General features: G+C 39.1%; 1 protein-coding gene across 3 annotated transcripts; it reads left to right on the top strand.

Moving 5' to 3' along the window:
• The first annotated feature begins 861 nt into the window (after positions 1–861).
• LOC5579111 (eukaryotic translation initiation factor 5A) lies at positions 862–19,619 on the top strand. Of its 3 annotated transcripts, none has more exons than XM_001657259.2 (4): positions 862–996; positions 13,315–13,702; positions 18,560–18,758; positions 18,880–19,598. In XM_001657259.2, the coding sequence occupies exons 2-4, from the start codon at positions 13,494–13,496 to the stop codon at positions 18,952–18,954; spliced, it is 483 nt and encodes a 160-aa protein (XP_001657309.1). In that variant the 5' UTR covers positions 862–996; positions 13,315–13,493; the 3' UTR covers positions 18,955–19,598. The 3 variants fall into 3 exon arrangements, with proteins under 3 accessions (XP_001657309.1, XP_001657310.1, XP_021709409.1); XM_001657260.2 differs by having other exon boundaries at positions 866–934; positions 18,880–19,619; XM_021853717.1 differs by having other exon boundaries at positions 936–971.
• The last annotated feature ends 497 nt before the right edge of the window (positions 19,620–20,116 follow it).

Raw genomic sequence — 20,116 nt, 5'->3', positions numbered from 1 at the left:
ACCCGTTTTTCATTTCTGAATTCACCCATTTTTTGACAGAAGTGTGTGCTATTTGAGAATGGGTAAATTTTTACCCATTAAAGGGTATTCGCAAACCACCGTGTAGAGGACGAATGTCGCTGCTGTTCCCTTTGTTCTCGCTCAGAAACATGTCGGGTATATAAGTGTCAAACTGCATACTTTTTCGCGTTGACATTTATAGCCCCGCCTATCTCCGCCAGCAAAAGATGTTCCTGCAGCGACGCCAGCGACATTCTTCCTCTATGGACCTGTGCACGAGTTCATGAATTTGACGTTTGAGCGGTGCCGAATTCACTTGTTGCCATGGTCACGTAGATAACACGGCACCGCTTAAACGTCAAATAGTGAACTCGTGCATGATCCATAGTTTATTACCACAGACAAACAGACGTAACACTTAGAACAAATCCCGATCAAAATCATAGTCACGAGGAGTATGGCGGTAGTGTGTAAACGTCAAACACGAACAAAAATGATGCGAGCGCTGCGGGTGGCGGATTGGCCACCTACCATATTTTTGATTCGACCGTTAAAAAGGTGATCGATGGACAGTGATGAGAGTGTGACGTCTGTTTGTCTGTGTTATTACCTCTATTCCTCAGCGTTATGAAATTTGTGAATGGGCCCCTCCGCCTTAAAGCACACAAGCGACAGGTCTAGTTCCAGGCGCATGGAAGTACTAGATCAATCTGGCCGCCCTATCTCGTACCGGAAACCCCGTTGACACGTCGCACATCCGAAACGCAAACTTTGACAGCCGGTCTGTCATCGCTTGTACTTTGTGCGTCTCTTTCGCGCGTACGGGAGCCATCAGTTGCTGCCTTTCGGTCACACCTCGCCGAGCGATGTATTTCCGCAACCTAACGCCATAGTTGCGATCTTCTTTTGTCCGTGACCATTTTGATCTCCACATGTGAGTTGGGGTTTTCTGCCGCTAGTGAAGTGAAAAAGTGCTGTAAATTGTGGTGCTAAACGGTAATTGTCGGTGCTGCCGGAAGCGACTGGTGCGGACATTCGAGGAAATGCTGGAAGTTACCCCTGGAGGCGGTGTTATTTTGTGAAAATTCCGGAAAAGTTTGGCTTACCAGTGAAGGTGCTAGTCGATTCTCTTTGGATGGGTATCGGCAGCGGTGAGCGAATGTGAAGATTTTGTGGGCTGACTTGAGGGGGACGCAAGCATATCAGGCGACGAATGACCATAGCAGGGAATGAAAAGTGCCATCGGCCTATACTCTGGAAGAGCTTGAACCTACATTCATTGCTGTTGCTGTGCTGTGTGCGAAAATTTCTGACCCCGCTGGAGGTGACTTACTGGCCGATTGACTATCGGTTTTTTAATAGCTCTGGTGTTTTTCGGTGAAGATAGGTCGGATTGTTTTTTGGAAGATATTTCTCCGAAATTGAACGTTACATTTCTGAAAGGACTTGCATCCGGAGCGACAGGATACTATTTTAAGGAATGTGCAAATTTACATTGATATTTACAACGCGTTTTGGTGTTTCCCAAAGGACCGATGTAAAGCAGAATAAAACCTACGAAACAGCAGACTAAAGAAGAAAAAGAAACCGCTTCCGAAGCGGCGCGACGAGAAAAACACGTTTCCAGTGCTAATTGCAAGGAAGAAGTTCCATCCTCTTGATAGGAAGAGGCGGACGGATTCCGTCGACGTGGCTTCTGCTTCCTTTCGATTCGGCCAAGCGTACATACACGGGAAGGAAAAATCAGATCTCCGGATGCTTATTGTCGAAGACCTCCGGCCGGTTCTCGGTGTTCGGTTCCGGTTGGATGTTAAAATTATGCCAGATCTCCGCGTGGGTTGCAGTCTGCTGTCTGCGGTTCCTTACGCGAAGGAATTTCGAGTGTTTACACCTACCTGTACGAGAGAAGCGGTTGCAGGGCTGGTAGCAGGTCTCTTTTGACTTGGTCTGGTTCCATAGTAGCTTTCAGAGATCTTCAGTAATTTAGTCTCCCTCGATAAAAATGCTTCAGGAACTTTAGAGATTCCAAGAGAGATTTATCCTGTTATGCTATCAGGGACTTCCAGAGGTCCATCCAGAAATTCCTCTAGTGATTTCTTCCAGAAATCGTTCCAGCGGTGCTCCAAGGAATGCTTAGGAGAATTACTTCAAAATTTGCACCGGTACATCCTTGAGTACTCCAATGAATCTTCCTACTGTAATTTCCACAAGGATTACTGAGATGTAAATCTCCCAACTGATGGTGGGGCACGTTGCTTTTGGAGCCGGCCTTCTGATAGGAGTTTTTCTAAGAAAATTAATACCGAATCATTCCTAAGTTTCTGAAGAAATTCGTTGAGGGATTTTTCCACAAAGGTCTACAAAACTTCCTATGCTAATTTATCCAGCTCTCCTAGCAGGCAATTTCATATGGATTCTTTCAAGAAGTCATCAATATTTACTCCCGGAATTACTCCAAAAGTTCATCTAGGGATTATTAGAAGAAATACTCTTCCAAGGATTCTTCAATAAATTCGACTTGGGATTCTTTATGAAGTTCCCAGCATTGCATCCTGCAGTTCTTCCAAACAATTTCTCAAGTAAAAGTTTTATGGCCACACCATCAAATACTACTGTAATTATTCCAATGATACCTCCCATCATTCATCATTGTTCAGGGATACCGTCCGATAGTTCGCAAGGAATTGCTATAGGATATTATCCAGAAATTTGATTGATAGTATTTTCAATTATCTCCACTATTCCTCCATGAGTCCATGAGTACTTTCAGAGAACCGGAAGTTCGTCAAGGATTATTTTGAAGCTTAATCAAGTTTCATGAAATGTGATTAAAATTTCCTTCTGAAATACCTACCGGAATAAAAGAAAATCAATTAAGTACTGATAAAATAATCCCAGGCATTTTTTTTTTTTTTTTTTTTTTTGAAGCAACCCTTCGAAAAAATCTTTGAAGACTTCCTGGGGAAATTTCTTATAGAATTTCTGGAATAATTCCTGAAAGAATATTAGTAACTAAATTTGTGGTTAAAATCCATGTTAAAATCTTACAGAAATCCTCAACTACAATTTGAAAAACGTAGCAAATTTCTGGAGAAAATAATGCCTGAATTCTTGAGGATGTTCTGAACGTGTATCTTGGTGGAAGTCTTGAGAAGATAATGGTAGATTTTCTTGAATTTTTTGTTGAAAAAATCTTTGGAGAAAATTCCAACGGAATCTCTGAGGTTGAATTCTTGAAGGTATCTAAAACAAAGCTCATGGAAAGTTTGTAAAAATCACTAAATGAACTCCAGAAGAAATGTGAGTGTTATCTGGTCGGTGTTCAGACAGACTGGACCAAATGCTTTTTTATGGTTTCCGGAAAACGTATCTCAGGCATTCGAAATTTATAAATATTCGCGTTATTCGTTGCAATAATGGAACTTACCTATTTGATGATACATCTGTATCAAAGTTGCATCGGAGAAATAAGAATTTATGGAGTTCTTAACATATCTTCAGAGCTCCAAAAATTCATCTAGTCCGGTCTGTCTGAACACCGACCATCTGAAGCAAGCTTTAGGCATGTTTTATAATTTGTTAATTCCTGGAGAAAATAATGAAAAATGCATACAGGAATTCCTAAAAATATGTTCAGAATATTTTTAGTGTATTTTTTGGTAAGAATCTCAGAGGAATAACTCTTTTCCTGTCCAGTTTCTTGTTGTTTTCTTCCAACAAAACCATTTCCAGTAATTTCCTCAGCAATTACTTTGATAATTTTCCCAGATACTATTCCCGGATTTTCTTCAGATCATTCTCCACTAATTCTGTACCGTTTACTCAAGTTCTTACACAAAAACCCTCAAAGATTTTGAAGTTCTTGAAGAAACTTGTTAAGGGATTTTTCCAGGAAACCCTGGAATTCTTGTATTCCTCTGCCTGGCACTGCCCATGCTCTCAGAAAGGCTCTTCCATATTTTTTTTCTAGGAATTCATTAACATTTCGCCAATGAATGACTCGTGCAGTTCCTCAAAATATGTTGCGAGTATTTTTTTCAAATTAAATCTCCATTGATTCTTCCAATTTGCATTTGAAGTTTCACTCAGGGATTACGTTCGATGTTTTTCTACAATCCACCATGACTTCCTCAGGAATGACAAGATTCTTTCAGAAATCATTTATGAGTTGATCAGGAATTTACACAGCAGCTTCTTCAGAGATTACTATAGGATTTGTTTTAGAAATGTCTCCAGTATTCCGAACATTTTTTTTAAATAATCACTGGCAATTTCTAGGAGACATATCTGAAAACATTCCTATATGAATTCTTCGAGTACTTCCTATAGGAATTTATCAAAGATTTTCTGGAGAAATTCCTTAAATTCAAGATAGTTGAAGTAATTTCTGGAAGTATCTGAAGAAATTTTTCAGATGAAATCCCCTTGGTCTATTCTGAAGGAATCTTGAAATCTTAAAAAAAATCTGCGCAACAATTCCGGAGGATTTATTTTTTGTTTTCTGAAATCAGAGCAAGTATCGCAGCTGATCTGCAATCACGAGTAATACTTGTCGCAATTTCAATTGCTGGCCGGCTTTCCTGAAAAAAAAAAACAAAGACTCTTATTTTATGGTCTCTATTTGGTTTCTTATTGGCCTCGTTTTGGCGCCAGTTCTGTCTCGTTTTTTCAAGCATGATGGCCTCTAAAGATTTTTAAGACACTCAGTCGCTACCAGCCCTATTAGGGGCGTGATGACGAGGCAAACGGATCTCTTAACTGCAGCCAGGGCGTTAGGTTCACCACCCCATGCACGTACTCATCATTCTCTAGTGATAATTAGGGTGGGCTAATTTTTGCCAACACGTATACTCTGTGAGTATCTTTTTCATCTTTCATGGATTTGGTAGCATCCTCTTGTTTGCTTATTGCCTTAAACCATGAAGGAAGGGTTGAATTCTGAGAAAAATGAGAGTATCTCTCACTAATTGCTCTCTTTAACAATCATGATCCGCTGCACTTCATAAGAGTCTGTTTATCGCACAGCTCTGAATATATCGAAGGGATAAAAGTTCATGATTAAACCCATCTGAACAAGCTCCACGTTGTTCATTTGAATTAATCAGCTCCTAAGGTTTGAGGCTACCGATTGGAAGACCAGCTCGCTGCGGTGAGGCTCTGATTATGATGCGCGATGCACAAGCAGCACGAAAGAAAGGAAAAACTACGTTTGTTGTGATGAATGTTTGTCGGCTTGAAACGAAGCAGTAGAATTTCAATTGAAAATCGAGCTGGAGTCCATCTGGAGACTGAAAATACTTTCAAGGAAATTAAAGTGTACAGCCCTGATGTCAAACATATTCATAGATGCCTAGATTCATAACTTTTGGAGTAATCAAAGCAATACCACAATTATGAATCAATAATAAAGTGATTCCAAAATAATCATCAAAACGCATGCTTTCGCTCATATTCCTTTCATTCACCTTGAAGATAAATTGCTGTTGAAGTGTTCTGATTCATAATATGGCTACATTTGATTCATAATAGGAAACTGTTTCTTTTACTGATGCATCTGTGGGATGGATATCTTCAGAAAAAACTCGTAATCGACACTTTTTGGAAAAATACCGGAAATTGGAAATTCGAGGTGTAATCATAAGAAAATTGTTATGTTGATGATTATGTTTTGTACAACGTCACCATAACTAAACTACAACATATCATTTGTAGATATCATTTTGGACCACCCTAACATAATACTTGGATGCACAATACATCAGAAAACGTGTGTACAAAAGGAATCAAAAAATTGGCAGACTGCCACCTATATGCCGCTGCTGTTGCCTCTCCGTTATTCGTACATGTTTTTAATATAACCAGTGTTGCCGGCTGGAAGGTCGATGGGAGAAGCAAGCAAAAGACATCATCGTCATAGTCGACCGAGCCGATGTGGGTTTGCCTGCCTTCCGTTCCGAATGGAGTTTTGAGCTATTTTTAGCCTAGATTGCACTTTTTTCTCGCTTCCACCGGACTGGAACGAGGTTCTGGTTGCAATTGACTCATTCCAAACTCGCCGATCCACGTTAATGGTTGCACATCCTGGAGATTTTCGATCCCGGGTGACGAAACTTCGCGAGCCACGCATTTTTTTGCGCACATGACAAGTGGTTGTCGGTTACCGGTCAGCCAGCAGTCTTCAATGCTTGATTTTCGTTAGACTTAGCTTTGGCGCACGTGCTTCTGTTGCCAATCGCGATGGGAGCCATTGGCTAGTATTAGTTTTATAGCAAGTGATTCGAGAAGCGATTTCAACAGGTGTTCTCCAGCTAGTTACAAGTGGTGGGTGATGATAATCGTTAAATTAACATGAAAGGAGGAACACGACTGGTGGCGTTGGCCTCATTGACATCACAGTTGAAAAAGCAATCCCTGCATCGATAGAATGTCACTGAATCTGAATATCGAAGCACAAAGCAATGACAACGTCCAATTTCACGAATTCAGTTATCTTTCGCTGTGATTGCTTCTTTCCTTAATGATGTGGAGAAGTCCTCGGTTATACAGCAAAACCATGCTAAAAGTATCTGGATTCAATTTCATTTACGATCCATGATCCTTTTGGGCTGGAAATTACCATGACTTGAGCATGCGGTATCTGCGTGATTGACACATGGCATACGAATAGAAAAGTGAGCAGAGCAGCAGACTTCGTTATAGTCTGAATGTAGTGCCAAAAAGAAGATGAATATCTGCATTCAGGTACACTGCGAGCAATTTTTGTTGTTTTACGCACCATGACCTTAAAACAAAATTACTCGTTGGGTAGAAGTAGGGTAATTTGTTGTATGTTCGGCAGCTTTGTTCTATTCAAATGAATATGAAAATATGAAAATGTTTTTTCCGCCATATAATTTAATCCAACTTTGAGCTTTATGTTGCAGATATAGAGCGAATGAAATGAAAGACACGTGAGAGATGGGTGAAATAGATATATGTTGGTTGTTTTGTATTATTTTTCAATATAAAATGTATGTAATTCACAAATTATTGTGGCGTGATAAAATCGAACAGAAAAGCGTGCTGAAATCGAAAGTGATACTAAAGCGAGCAGTGATAAAATCGAGAAACTACTGTACTTGTTCCAAGTGCCCCTTAGAACTCAGCGTTCCAATCAAACTTAGAATTCTTAGGTCATCTGCAGCACTATTACAAATCGTATGGCGAGTTTCAGACATTATAAAAACGATTTTTAACCCATGATCAATGCATGCGTGGAGTACACGCACCAAGAAAAAACCTCGCTTCACATAAACAGCTCGAGTGAGATAATGCTGGCGATGGCTGAATGTACGACCGCTCTTGAGTTAACGTTACTGAAGATGCCTTCATGAACAATAAGGACTTTACTCTGGAAGTTAAAGGAGGATCTTGATCTAACCGGAGAATACAAGTTTGTATTTTCAAATTAAAAATCCAAAATCTAGAGAGACGGGGTTGGTGGTCTAATGGCTATCGCTTTTGCTTCGCAAGCAGAAGGTCATGGGTTCAATCCCAGGCCCGTCCCTTTCACTCATTTGTTGTAACACTCTTTTTAATAGCTGTCTTTCTCTATCTCTCTGCGTCATTATGGCGCAAACATCATCAGTTCTATCTATCGCTAGAATTGAATATATCGACTTAACCGCTTACCACAGTGGTATCCATACGGTCGAATACCTCATCCATCACTAACAAAACACTCCTACCTCCAAGGTAGCTGTGGGAAATGCAGGAGATTCTCCGGTTTTCTAGTAACTACAGCTAACTAATTAACTTCCCTACTCTCCCCGGTGGACATAAGGACGTGGCCGGCGCCGTTATCAATCGAAAAATATCAAGGGTTGTGGGATTGTACATTGAAGATGGAAAAAAGCTAAAACCCAAGCTTCATCTGAGTGGTTCTCTGTGCAATATCACTATTCTGATTGATCACGGAGTAGCAACTACGAAGTGTATGCTCCATCAGTTGATCGTTTTTTTTTTATTTTGATCAAATTAAAAATCCGAAATCTAGCTCGAAAAGGCTCATAGAAGCATCAGCAGGGTGTCGACTATCTGGAAAAACCTGGAAAGTCAGGGAATGTCAGGGAATTCGATTTTTGACCTGGAAAGTCAGGGAATTTCACTAAAGGTCAGGGGAAAATATTCAATACTACAACATCAAACAAGTTGATTGAGATGATGCTTTTACGCATATGAGAGTGAGCTATACTTTACTACATATACTTAATCTTAGAATCCAAAATTTTCTGAAATGAAAAGCATCAACAGTGCTCTCTGAACAATTTCTTCAAAGTTTGCGTAGCTTGCTTTATTAATATTTAGTTCTAAAGTTTGCTAGATCAAATCATTGTCTTATCTCCAAATCTTGAGGAAAAAATGGAATCCATTTAATCAAATCATGTCAATCTTTACAAGTTTGTCCAAAATATCCAAGTTAAACTGATAAAACGAAATATAGAGAATAACCAATGAAGATTCTCGTATTTAGGTGAAGATGAAAACCGTATCTCAAAATCTCAAGAGCACAAATCTGCAAGACATAATTCCTGATTTTTTTATCATGTCGTTTCTGGAAACAATAAAGATAGTACCGCAAAGTGCTCTAATATTGATATTTGTCCATTTTGCTGTCTATTTCAATTTTCCAGGATTTTATGAAAATATCGTGAATTCCAAGCGTTACTTCAGGATTTTATCCCGGAGCTTACTTACAGATCCAGTTTGTTTTTTGTTCTGAGAATATACAGGAAATTCTCCAAAAATTATGAAGATCATTATCTAAGATATCTTTGTGAATCCATAAAATCCATGGAAGCAGAACTTTCAGGAATTTAATTTGAAGGAATCTGGTCGATAATCCTTTGATAGTTAGTAAGATTACTTGGAAGGTTAGTCGGCCATCTTCCCGTAGATGGGCCCGAGATCGAGTTCGAAACCGGTAGAATAAAAATGAGAATTTGAATCCTATTTTAATTGTTTGTGAGAACAATATGTGTTATGTCCGTTCTCGTGTCGCGTTCTGTGAGTGTACATGAAGTTCGTACGTTTGCACAAACCCCCAAAAAAAGTACTTGGAAGATACTCACTGAATACTCATTCTTAATATAGTTAAATCGAGGATTGTTGGAGGCACGACACATTAAAATGAACATCTGAATACTTATTATTAGCGCGTTATTCAATTCCACAATTCATTCCGTTAAAAATATTTATATAAATTTCTGGGAAGAACGGTTGTTTGAATTAAAAAAATCACATCGAAATTCTAAAAATTAACTAACATAAATTACCTGTAAAGAATCATGGTGAAGAATTTTAAGAAAAAATGAATACATTTTGTAAAAAGTGTCTATGTGATCCCTTAACATTGTTTGAAGTATTTCAATAATATTCCTATGGATTCTAAATTAATTTCTAGGAAAAAAATCATGACCGAAATAAATTCTTCAATATTTTTAAGAGACTCCTGTAGTTGAAGAAATTGTTCACCGGAATTTCTTCTTGATATTTTTTGCCGTTTACCATCGAAAACACATGAATCGGCAAAATTGAACATAAATTTGTTCAGTAACATTACATTTTTGTACCGCAATTAATTCAATACACGTTTGGTACTATATATTGAAAAATTTACATGAATCGCATTATTATTAGATTTAGATTTATTTTCTTCGTGAATAATAAAAAAAAAAATGAAAATATGTATGAAAACTAACTTGCAGATCTGCCATTGGGAACTTTCTGCATGAAGTACGATAAAAATTGTTTCAGAGCTCCAACAGAGAATATTTTAAAACATACATATCAATATGAGATACGTCGCTTTTATTTTAATTTGTGTAAACAATAAGTTATGTGAAGCATAACCTAAAGTACAATTGTATTTGTAGAAAAGTTGCATTAAATCGTTTCAATGGCTTTCCAATTACTTTCAAGACTTATGATATGCTAGAATTTCCCCGTGTGGACACCCTATCCAATACAAATGAAGTTTTCAATCAAATTGGTTTAATAATCATAATTCAACCAATAATAATTAGTTTGCTAAGAGTACAGTACCTGTTTCTAATTATCGTCATATTTTACTGCAGAAAATTATTAAATGATCATAATAACACGATACAGGTTAAGTTTTCAATAGTGTAGCCCTGTGTGTTGCATGTTACCCCACATCAGGGGTAGCCTGAAAAATGTATATTTTCGTCTCTCCTGATCCCAGAATACCAAATACTGATAAAATTAATACCGCGTAGTATTCTTCCCGTGTCGATTAGGATACTAGATGGTTTTTGTCTCATCTGAATCCTCAAATTTTTCATCCAGATAGCTTTGAAGTTTAAAATTGTTGCAAGTTACCCCGTTTGACGGTACACATTTTTTGGAAATGTCGTCCGCAGAGTCCAGCGTGTTTGCAAAGATCGTCTACAACTAAGGAACAAAATCAATGGTGAGGAGGTAATATTAAGGACAATCATTTGTCTTTGTTGTCATGCTGAGAAGATATGTTGTCATAGACAGTTCCCAGCTCTAGAAGGATTTTCCTTTTTTCAAGCACGTTGTGAATCCAGAATAGATGTTCTAAACGCGCAATCAATAAGCCAGGTAACAATTAGAGTCCCATCTAATTGATAGTCGCAACAATCAGTCGATCATCGTTCGCACCCAGAAAGCGGGTCTGCCGACTTGCGAATATACCTTTCATTGCATGTCGCACCACTACTACGACTTTGCATACCATTAATTTTACTAGGTCAATGTCCGCTCGAGAACTGGTCACGTGGTTTCCGATTTCGCCATGCTGCCATCCAGAGCGTTAGCCGACCGAAGTGACATCATATTGTGTCCAGCGCTCGCACATGTCAATGAGTCAGTAAAACAATCGAAGTGTAAGGCGTCTCAAAATAGTACCTTGAATCGACCAAAAAAAAAAGGCCGCCTTGGGTGGGTTGCGGCGCCTATGCAGCCGAAATCTTTCCATTCGATTAGCATCGTGTTTTGTCGCGGGAGCTCTTTTTTTTCTTTCGCTTTCTTCAGATTTTGTGAGCCTATTTATAGCGTTCGAATGAATTTGTTGCTTACTTTGTCGTCACTAACAACATGAAGGTTCTTCTTTCTACCAGAATGTGCTTGATATCGCGCTAGATCGGCAGTTTCATCCAATCGAACAAAATGCCAAATCGATAATTTATGCCCGGGAGAATTTCCGACGAATGAACTATGTCTTAGCTTTGTCCAAGGTGTCATGGGGCATTGTAGGGGACCGGACCTTTTGGCATAAGGCCGTCTGGCATACACAAAGTTACACTGCTCTCACTATTATAGGTCACTTAGGGATCATCCAAAAATGACGTCCATCGTTAGGGGGAGGGGGGGTCTACGAAAGTGTGACAGTACGTGTAGTAGGTATTGGAAAAAACGTGACAGAGGGGGGAGGGGGGTCTAGAAATCTCAAAAAAACGATTGACGTCATATTTGAATCGTCCCTTAGCCATGATTATTAGTTACTCTGTTCTACATGGAAATGACTTATAATAGTGGGCACTAACCATAAACGCATAATTGTCCCATGCTAATAGGAAATCCAGTAAACAGCGATTATGCCAGTGTAGGTAGGGGAAAGTGGGGCAGTTTGGCCACCTTAAGGTAAAGTCGATAAAAGTGCTGAAAATATTATGAACTTTTCGAATGTTTTCAGGATTTCCAACAATTTTTAGATGAGCACACTAGATCCGCATGATTTCTTTTATCTAATAAAGTTTACGGATGAATGATTGATTATTCAAAATTTGTCATTTTTCGAGTCGATTTTTTACTGATGGGGTGATATGAGCACCCCATTTTTGATTGCAAAATAATCTCATATAATCTAAAAATTCAATTATTTTGTAACTACACTTGAATGTTATTAGTATTTATAAACACTCCATGCAAGAAGATATATTTTTTTAGGAACATTCTACCAGTCAAACATCAACATTCTGAAATGATGAAATTTAAAAGAGCCATTCGGGGCAATATGGGCAGTTTTTTCGAACATCATTTATTTATTTTTATTTGAGTTTCGAACACTGACTTATAACATGCCTATTGCTTTATTTTCTTATAAGCTTTTGGGTTGCATGTTATTTCAGATGAAATTTAAAGAATTTATGCAGTTTTCAAGGAGTGCTCATCCCACCCCATTGGCCAAACCGCCCCGACTACCCCTATAACGTCTACTTTCAAAATATATCATGTCCGTTATGTCAAATGTCTTCCATGCCAAATTACCTAGACCCGCAACGAACTAGTATTTTTTACTTTCCGTTATTTCTTCCAAATTTTCCTTTCGTGTGTGGTCAGCGATATCAATATCGCGTCGGACGACGACAACGTCAGTTCTTATCAGTGGAAGGTAGCCGGCAGCCGGCTTTTGTTATCACCAACCAACCAACGCTGAGCCATAGATAACGAGAGGTTCTCACCAGTCACATTGCGGCATTGCTGCTTTAAGGCTATCCAGCTGATAGGCGTTCGTGCGGTGTGTTTTAACGTGTTGAGTAATCAGGATTCAGTTCTGTTGACGTGTGAGAAGAAACTCGAGTACTTGTGATGTGGCATTGAATCTGTTGGAATTATTTTCAAGAGAGAGCACGACATCTTTGATTTCAAAGTGTGGACATTGATCGTGATTGAAACTACTAAAAAACGAGATACAGCTTCAATGCCAAGGTCAATGCCACAACCGTCGATATTGCAACGTTTAATCAGAGAGCCATCCCCCTTAATGACATCTATAAATAACGTTTAATATCTACTGTAACAATCAATAAATATTCTCGTGACGCCCATTCCATCGCGTCGCGGAGAATTGCGAAACGTGCACAATGGCAATACATACTGCACCCCGTTGATCGGTTGTGCGGCTTGCCTTGCTGCATCATTGAACTCTTTCTGAGTGAATGGTTATGAATAGTCGAATCCCATTCCGTTACTAAACTGCAAATTTGCAAAAGCGTTTCCTTTTCTCGGAAAATTGATTCTGCATAGCCCTGCCCCCATTTAAACCGGGTGGAATACGTTTGGCCTAGATTCAGTTTGTCGTCGACGTCGAGCGCAACCGGGTTCATAATGTCATACATTGAAGTTTCGTCATCCAATCTTAGTGCTTCCAGCTTCCGACAGAGTACGTTCCAGCTTCCAGTATGCACCGACAGTTAATCGTAGTTTTGCATTTTCTATACAGCAATCTTGAGCCAAAAATATCTGATTCTAATCGAATCTTTTCTCTTCCTCATTTTCCGCGAGCAGCGTAGGCAAGATCTTCGAGATCGTCACACACCGCCGATAAGATCCGCATTTATACAGCAGGTCCTGTTGGTATAAATCGTTGTACCGTCGTCATCCAGTAGAGAAGAACGCTACACCGCGCACTTCTTCGTTAATTTTCGTTTGGTTGATCCAAGAAAAGAAGAAAACCAACAGCAGCAATGGCCGAAATGGAGGATACCCACTTCGAGGCCGGAGATTCCGGTGCGTCCGCCACCTTCCCGATGCAGTGTTCGGCGCTCCGTAAAAATGGTCACGTTATGCTCAAGTCTCGTCCATGCAAAATCGTCGAAATGTCCACCTCCAAGACCGGCAAACACGGACACGCCAAGGTACATCTGGTTGGCATCGACATTTTCACCGGCAAGAAGTAAGTATTACATTCTACGTCACCTTTTAAGCTTACGAGCGGGTGCACATTCTATCCTAAAAAGTCTGAGGATTTTCCGTTCCCGGACCATCGCAGAATCGTGCACAGAGTAACTATAGAAGTATTTTTGGAAATGTGTGATCTGATGTGAAAGTGGTCACATGTTTGTACATATCTTCTACAGTTTATTATCAAACTCACGGGATTATCCTGTTTAGCGAAGTATCGTTTGGGTATACGACGTTCACTACCTCTCGGCAATGTGAGGCCAACCTTACGTCTATACGTCAAACGGCTATGTGCTAACTGGAATAGTTTCCAGGAAGACTTACCGACCACATAAGAGAGTGCACATTCTATACTAAAGGTCTGAGGACAGTCCATTCCCAGATCAATGCAGAATCGTGCGCAGAGCAATTATAGAAGTATTTTTGGAAATGTGTGACCTGATGTGAAAGTGGTCACATGTTTGTACTTATCTTCTACAATTTTTGTCACGAGAGTATCCCATTTGGTAAAGGAACGGTTGGTTTGTTTGTCGAGGTGTTCGGCTCCCCGGCTTTAAGTACTTTTTGGTACGTAAGGCCAACCATTACCTCAAGCGACAGTATGTCAAATGCGATAGTTTCCGTAAAAAGTTGTGGAAAAACTTTTCTCTCGACGTTTACATGGCCGCAAAAGAAAATGCACATTCTATTCCTAACGATCTGAGGACATTCCATTCCCAGATCAATGCAGAATTGTGCACAAAGCAACACTAGAAGTATTTTTGGAAATGTGTGATCTGAAGTAAAAGTGGTCACATGTTTGTACATATCTTCTACAGATATTATACGGATAACACAATAAAGCGCAAAACCCAAATTTGTGAACTATTAACAACTGTACGAAAATTTATCCCTGAATGTTCCCTAGTTAAAATTAGCGAATGAACATTATTTAAATCTGCTTTTTTTATTAAAAATTTGATGCAGTGCACAAATATATATACCTACCTAATTGGAAATCTATGCAAAAAGTGATTTGTCTTCCAGGCGGGTAGCAGGTCTCTTTTCACGGGTTTTCAGGAATTGCCTTTCAGGTTTCTCGATAAAGAGCTTCAGGATTTTTTCCTAATGGTTTCTACAAAAGTTCCTCTGGAAAACTCCAGAAATAGCTCTTAAGATTTCTCCATCAATTCTTCCATGAATTTGTCCAGAACTTTCGCCAGCCGTTTCTCAAAGGACGCTTAAAAAGGTTTCTTAAGCTTTTTTTTATAAAACTCAACCATATTTTTTTAAGTGGCCTTTTATATAAATCAAGCAGATTCATGCGACTCGTCTGTAGTCATTGACGATCAAAATAAGGGTCCTTTTTTAAGTTTGATCAACCCAACTCGGCTGGAGTTACTGTCGATTAAAAAAATCACTTGACAAGGCTCTGTCACTCGATTTGTTCAGAAGTTATCGCTCTATGTGACAGGATTACTATCACAAGCATGGATATCGAGAGGAAATAATACAATAATCTTACGCAGAATGTTATAGAGATTCTACTCAAGAATGTTTTGAACCTGTGAAAATAATGCCCAGGACTCCATAGAAATCACATTCAGAATTCTACCTAAAATCGCACCTAGTATTACTCGAAATCTAGCATAAGATTTGGAGGCTTGTGGCCCTAAATGAGAAACTTTTGCGAAAATCTTAGTAAGAATTAAGTAATAATTCTGTTCATGATTTTACAAGAATTGTGCATAGGATTTCTTCATATTTCGCATTATATTCATTGCGAAATTATACCTTGAAACCTTACAGAATTCTGTCTAGGATTTTATTCTAATCTTAGCTAGAATTTTTGAAAATAGCGTATTGTATTCGATAAAAATCCTATCTAGAGGTATGGAATCCTGTTGATGATTCTAAAAGAATCCTTTCCATCTTATCCATGAAAATCTTGTCCAGAATTTATGGAGAATCCCTGTTTAAGATTACGGAAAGCCCTCCATTTTTTATAATTATTTCAAGTTTTTTTTTTGTTTATCACTCCCATAAATCGTAAAAAAAAGATTGCCGTTCTAGAATTACTTTGATTCAGTAAAATTAAGGTTGAAAATTTAGCCTTCCGACGATGCTTTTTGTTTAAGCTTCATTAATCGAATGTTGAAGGAAGTCATTACAAACTTGACATAATAAACCTCAAATCGATCTTTTCCATTTGAATTTTTTGCAGAACAATTTTAAGGTGAATATGCAAGAGCACAAATCTAAACAACCAGACAACGGTTCGAGCTGAAAACTGAACTTCGACTTCCATAGTATTGCAGTCATAAAAAGTGACAGCCACGTTGAGCAGAGTTTTTAGTTGACAGTGACTCCAGACTAGTCACTTTTGATCGACTCGACTTATAAAATAGTTCCCTTAGGGAAAATTCAAAAATTATGTCCATCATTTTGGGGAGAGAGGGGGTCCACGAAAGTGTGACAGTGCTAAGTATTGAAAAAAGCGTGACGAGGCGGAGGAGGTCTAGAAATCCCGATTGAATCGTCTCTAAGAGTTTCTACGGCGATTTTTCAGTAAATCTTTTAGAAATTTTCATAGAGATTTTATGTGGCTGGCTTCGTTCGTTTGCCCAGTGCTTTGCGAAGACCCAAGCAGTCCGACTCATTTTCGCGCGCTCGGAGTGTGTTTTCGGTGGCTTCGTTGGTTTGCCCAGTGCTTTGCAAAGGCCAGAGCAGAGTGCGTGGTCTTTTGATTTGGTTGCGTGTTCCGATGGAACGCGCGACGGAATCAAAACAAATCGTGTTCGGTTCGCGTCATTCGAGTGCGGAAAAAAAATCGACAATAGTGCATGGTCTTTTGATTCGGTTGCATGTTCCGGTGGGTCGCGCAACGGAGTCAAGAGCAATCGTGTTCGGTTCGTGTTGATCATGTGCAAAAGGCTTCGTGTTCAGCAGAGGATGAAGTACTGGTGAGATCGTTTCATGCTTATGACAATTCATTTTTATCGTTGCTATAAGTTGCTTTTATTTTATTTTCAAACAAGCTATGAATGGTTCGTCACTACAAGTGTCGACTTTTTCGCGTTTCACTAAAACTTCAAAGGCACAAATCTCGCGAAGAAAGTATCCCACAACAGTGCTCTTTTTATTTTGGCTTTGTGCACTAGCAGAAAGCTTAAAATAAGAAGATCAGGAACGTTTGCCAACTATTTTTCCAGTTTTGTGCCTTTGAAACGTGAGTAGGGGAGAAGTCCATTGTGCCGGCCATCTTTGGATTCCGAGATCTTCTCGTCCGTTACCAAAGTCAAAGATTTGGGATCAACCCTTGACTCTTAGACAAGATTCACGCCTTCACAAACGATCGAGAGCTGTCCTGGCCACGTCCTTGTGAATGCTGAGGAATGGAAAGGAATGATTAATTGAACACCTACTTGGGTTTGATTTAACGTGTAGAACAATTTCCAACTAGTGAGAATCAAGATGACTGAAACCGCCGTCGAAGTTGCCGCCTTGGCTCCAGCAGTAAAAACGCTTAAGAAGACCAAAGTCGCTGAGAAAGACGCTAACAAGCTGAAGAAACAACCGACTCATCCACCAGTGAACACCTACTTAACCCGTATAGGCCTGAGTGAAAGCAAAAATTCTAAAACCCTCACCGCTCAGCTAATTCTTAATGGATACAAATAATTTTTTGTCAGTGTACTGGCACACATATCTAGTTTCTATAAGTGGACAGAGGAACGCGGAAATATTCCTGTGGTCGGAGTTATTCGGGTGGATCTCTGGGTCAGGTAGGGTGAGGCAGTTACTGTGCGTTTATGCCCCTGGAAGTAGGCAAATATCAAGTCACGGATAATGTGGCCATTAAATAACGGAATTTTAGGAAAATTGCATCAGTATAAACCTTATGAGAAACGATTGAATGGGATAACTATGAGTTTTGCATTTGATTAATCCTACAAATGACCATTTTCGGGTCCCGGGACGCCTCAAACTTACGATAAAGTGGCCAATTTGTATCTGAACAACTGTGCCAAGCTTATAGGAATGCATTTTAGTGCACAATTATGTTTGTTTTCTACTTTTCGAGAATTGAAACGGTTTAGTATCCAACAATAATATAGCCGGTTCTTCCGGACATTATGTCCGAATGGCTGCATCCGGTATATTTTAAACGATGCAAAACACTTCATTTATAATGTTGAATATCAGATCTTAATGATTTATGCAAATTAAAATGATTGCCGTTGCAAATAAATAAAGGTAACTTGGCATGTCCCAAAAAATAGCCCTCTTTTACCCGACTTGACCCAGTGATCCACCGGAATAACTCCGGCCACAGGAATATTTCCGAGTTCCTCTGGCCACTTCTAGAAACTAGATATGTGGGCCAGTGAATAGCCAAAAAAATATTTGAATCCGTTAAGAATTCTCTGAGCGGTGAGGGTTTCAGTATTTTTGTTTTCACTCAGGCCTATACGGGTTAAGAAAGATGCAGAGAACTCTACGACCTTTCATAGGTGTTACGAGTATTGTGGAATGTTAATGGAATGAGAAAAAAGGCCATTGGATACGCTTGGTAGATGTTCTGGCACATATAAATAATTTTTGGGCATTAGTTCATATTGGAACAAATAATTCGCTGAAGACATTACTGGATACAAAATAAAACATCTTAGTTTCTATTTCTTTTTTTTTTTTTTTTGATCCAGTTTTAGAGCAAAATTGGCTCGCCCCCTATAAATCACAAATAATGGACTTCATCTGAGCTTCAAATGGCCACGTTCATCACGTATTCTGTGACTTCTCCCTAGCCTTACTGAATGATCGCAACCAGAATTTCGATTCTAATCTCTAACGTTATCATCCCTCACAGATACGAAGATATTTGCCCATCCACTCACAACATGGACGTCCCACACGTTAAGCGCGAAGACTACCAGCTCACTGACATCGATGATGGATTTTTAGTTCTCCTGAATGACAACGGCGATTTACGTGAAGATCTTAAGATTCCAGATGGTGACTTGGGAACTCAATTGCGTTCTGAATTCGATTCCGGCAAGGAGTTAGTTGTAAGTATCGACTTTCATTGCCTAAGAAGATTCACTTCTAATTGTGGAGAAGTCCTTTGATAGGATTACATTCGTGTTGCACCGAACTCATGCAAATTTATATTCTCCTTCTTTCCCCCAGTGTACCGTTCTTAAATCATGCGGCGAAGAAACTGTGATTGCCATCAAGAACAACACTGCTGCTGATAAAAACTAATACCTCGCCCGTTGCTTATTATAACATCCCGCGAATCACACACCAACCGTTAAAAACACACAATTCAGCAACAATCCAAACAGTTCTATACGCGTTGCTACTACTCCTACAGCAAGAACCACAACATTCGCATTCTACTACAGTAACAACAGCCGGATACCGGAGAGAGAACACAGATACTCTAGTGCAAGCAAAACGTGTTCCTCCCCTTCTTCTGTACACACCAACACTTACACAAACACAAAACGGTTAAATAAAGAACGAACACAAACACATACAGTTGCATCTTATTAGTATAAACAGCTATTATTACAAATTAAAAGAAAAGAAAATTAATAAATTAATACTTTCTGGTAAAAGTAATTAACTGAGGTAGAACAAAAGACCATATTCAGCAGCAGCAGCAGCAGCAAAACTATAAACTCAAAAACCAATAGTGGAAAAGAAGAAGACCGAGGATAGCAGAGCTAAGGCGAAAACAGCGACAAACAAATCCATGCCGGGAGGGAGGAGAGACAGAAAGAAAGCGAGAGAGAGAAAAGGGACAGATCAATGAGTGATGGTGTTTCATAAGTTGTGTAATGAACACTAGAGTGGAGAAGCACAGGTTCCCCCTTTTTTGTACAATGCTACAACAAATTCAAGAAAAAAAAATCAACAAAAAAGGCAAGAAAAATCGAAACACACATTAATTATTATAATAAATTTAAAGGAGGAGAAAACCAATATAATATAATAAAAATATTATAATAATTTAATGAAACAAAACCCCCGAACAATCGAATCAATATCTAAAGAAATTCATCCGTGAGAGGCGGCGAGAGCTAGAGCAAGACCAGACACTGGTGCCGAGCCGAGAGGAAACGGCGAAGCGCAACGGAAAGTTGATGGCTGAGAAACATCCGATTCCAGTGGACAAGAACCAGATTGACCGCTTACAAAATTGAAATCCAGCAAGCTTATGTTGAATAAAATATTTAATTTTCTAACAAAAGCTAATATTATCGGAACAGAAATCCCAATTGGCATACTGCGGCGGCACTACAAGGAAAGATCTCGATTTTGGAGTAGGGTAAGGTGTAAACCGTTACAAATTTTCACAGTAGCTGTTTATTCAAGTACCGTTGATTCATGGCTCGTTTTTCCAAATGAATCAAATAGT

This window comes from Aedes aegypti, chromosome 3, assembly GCF_002204515.2.
Source record: "Aedes aegypti strain LVP_AGWG chromosome 3, AaegL5.0 Primary Assembly, whole genome shotgun sequence".
In the NCBI taxonomy this organism is placed as follows: Eukaryota; Metazoa; Arthropoda; class Insecta; order Diptera; family Culicidae; genus Aedes; species Aedes aegypti.
Note: the sequence above shows the minus strand (reverse complement) of the source record. Positions and strands in the feature narration are given on the sequence as shown.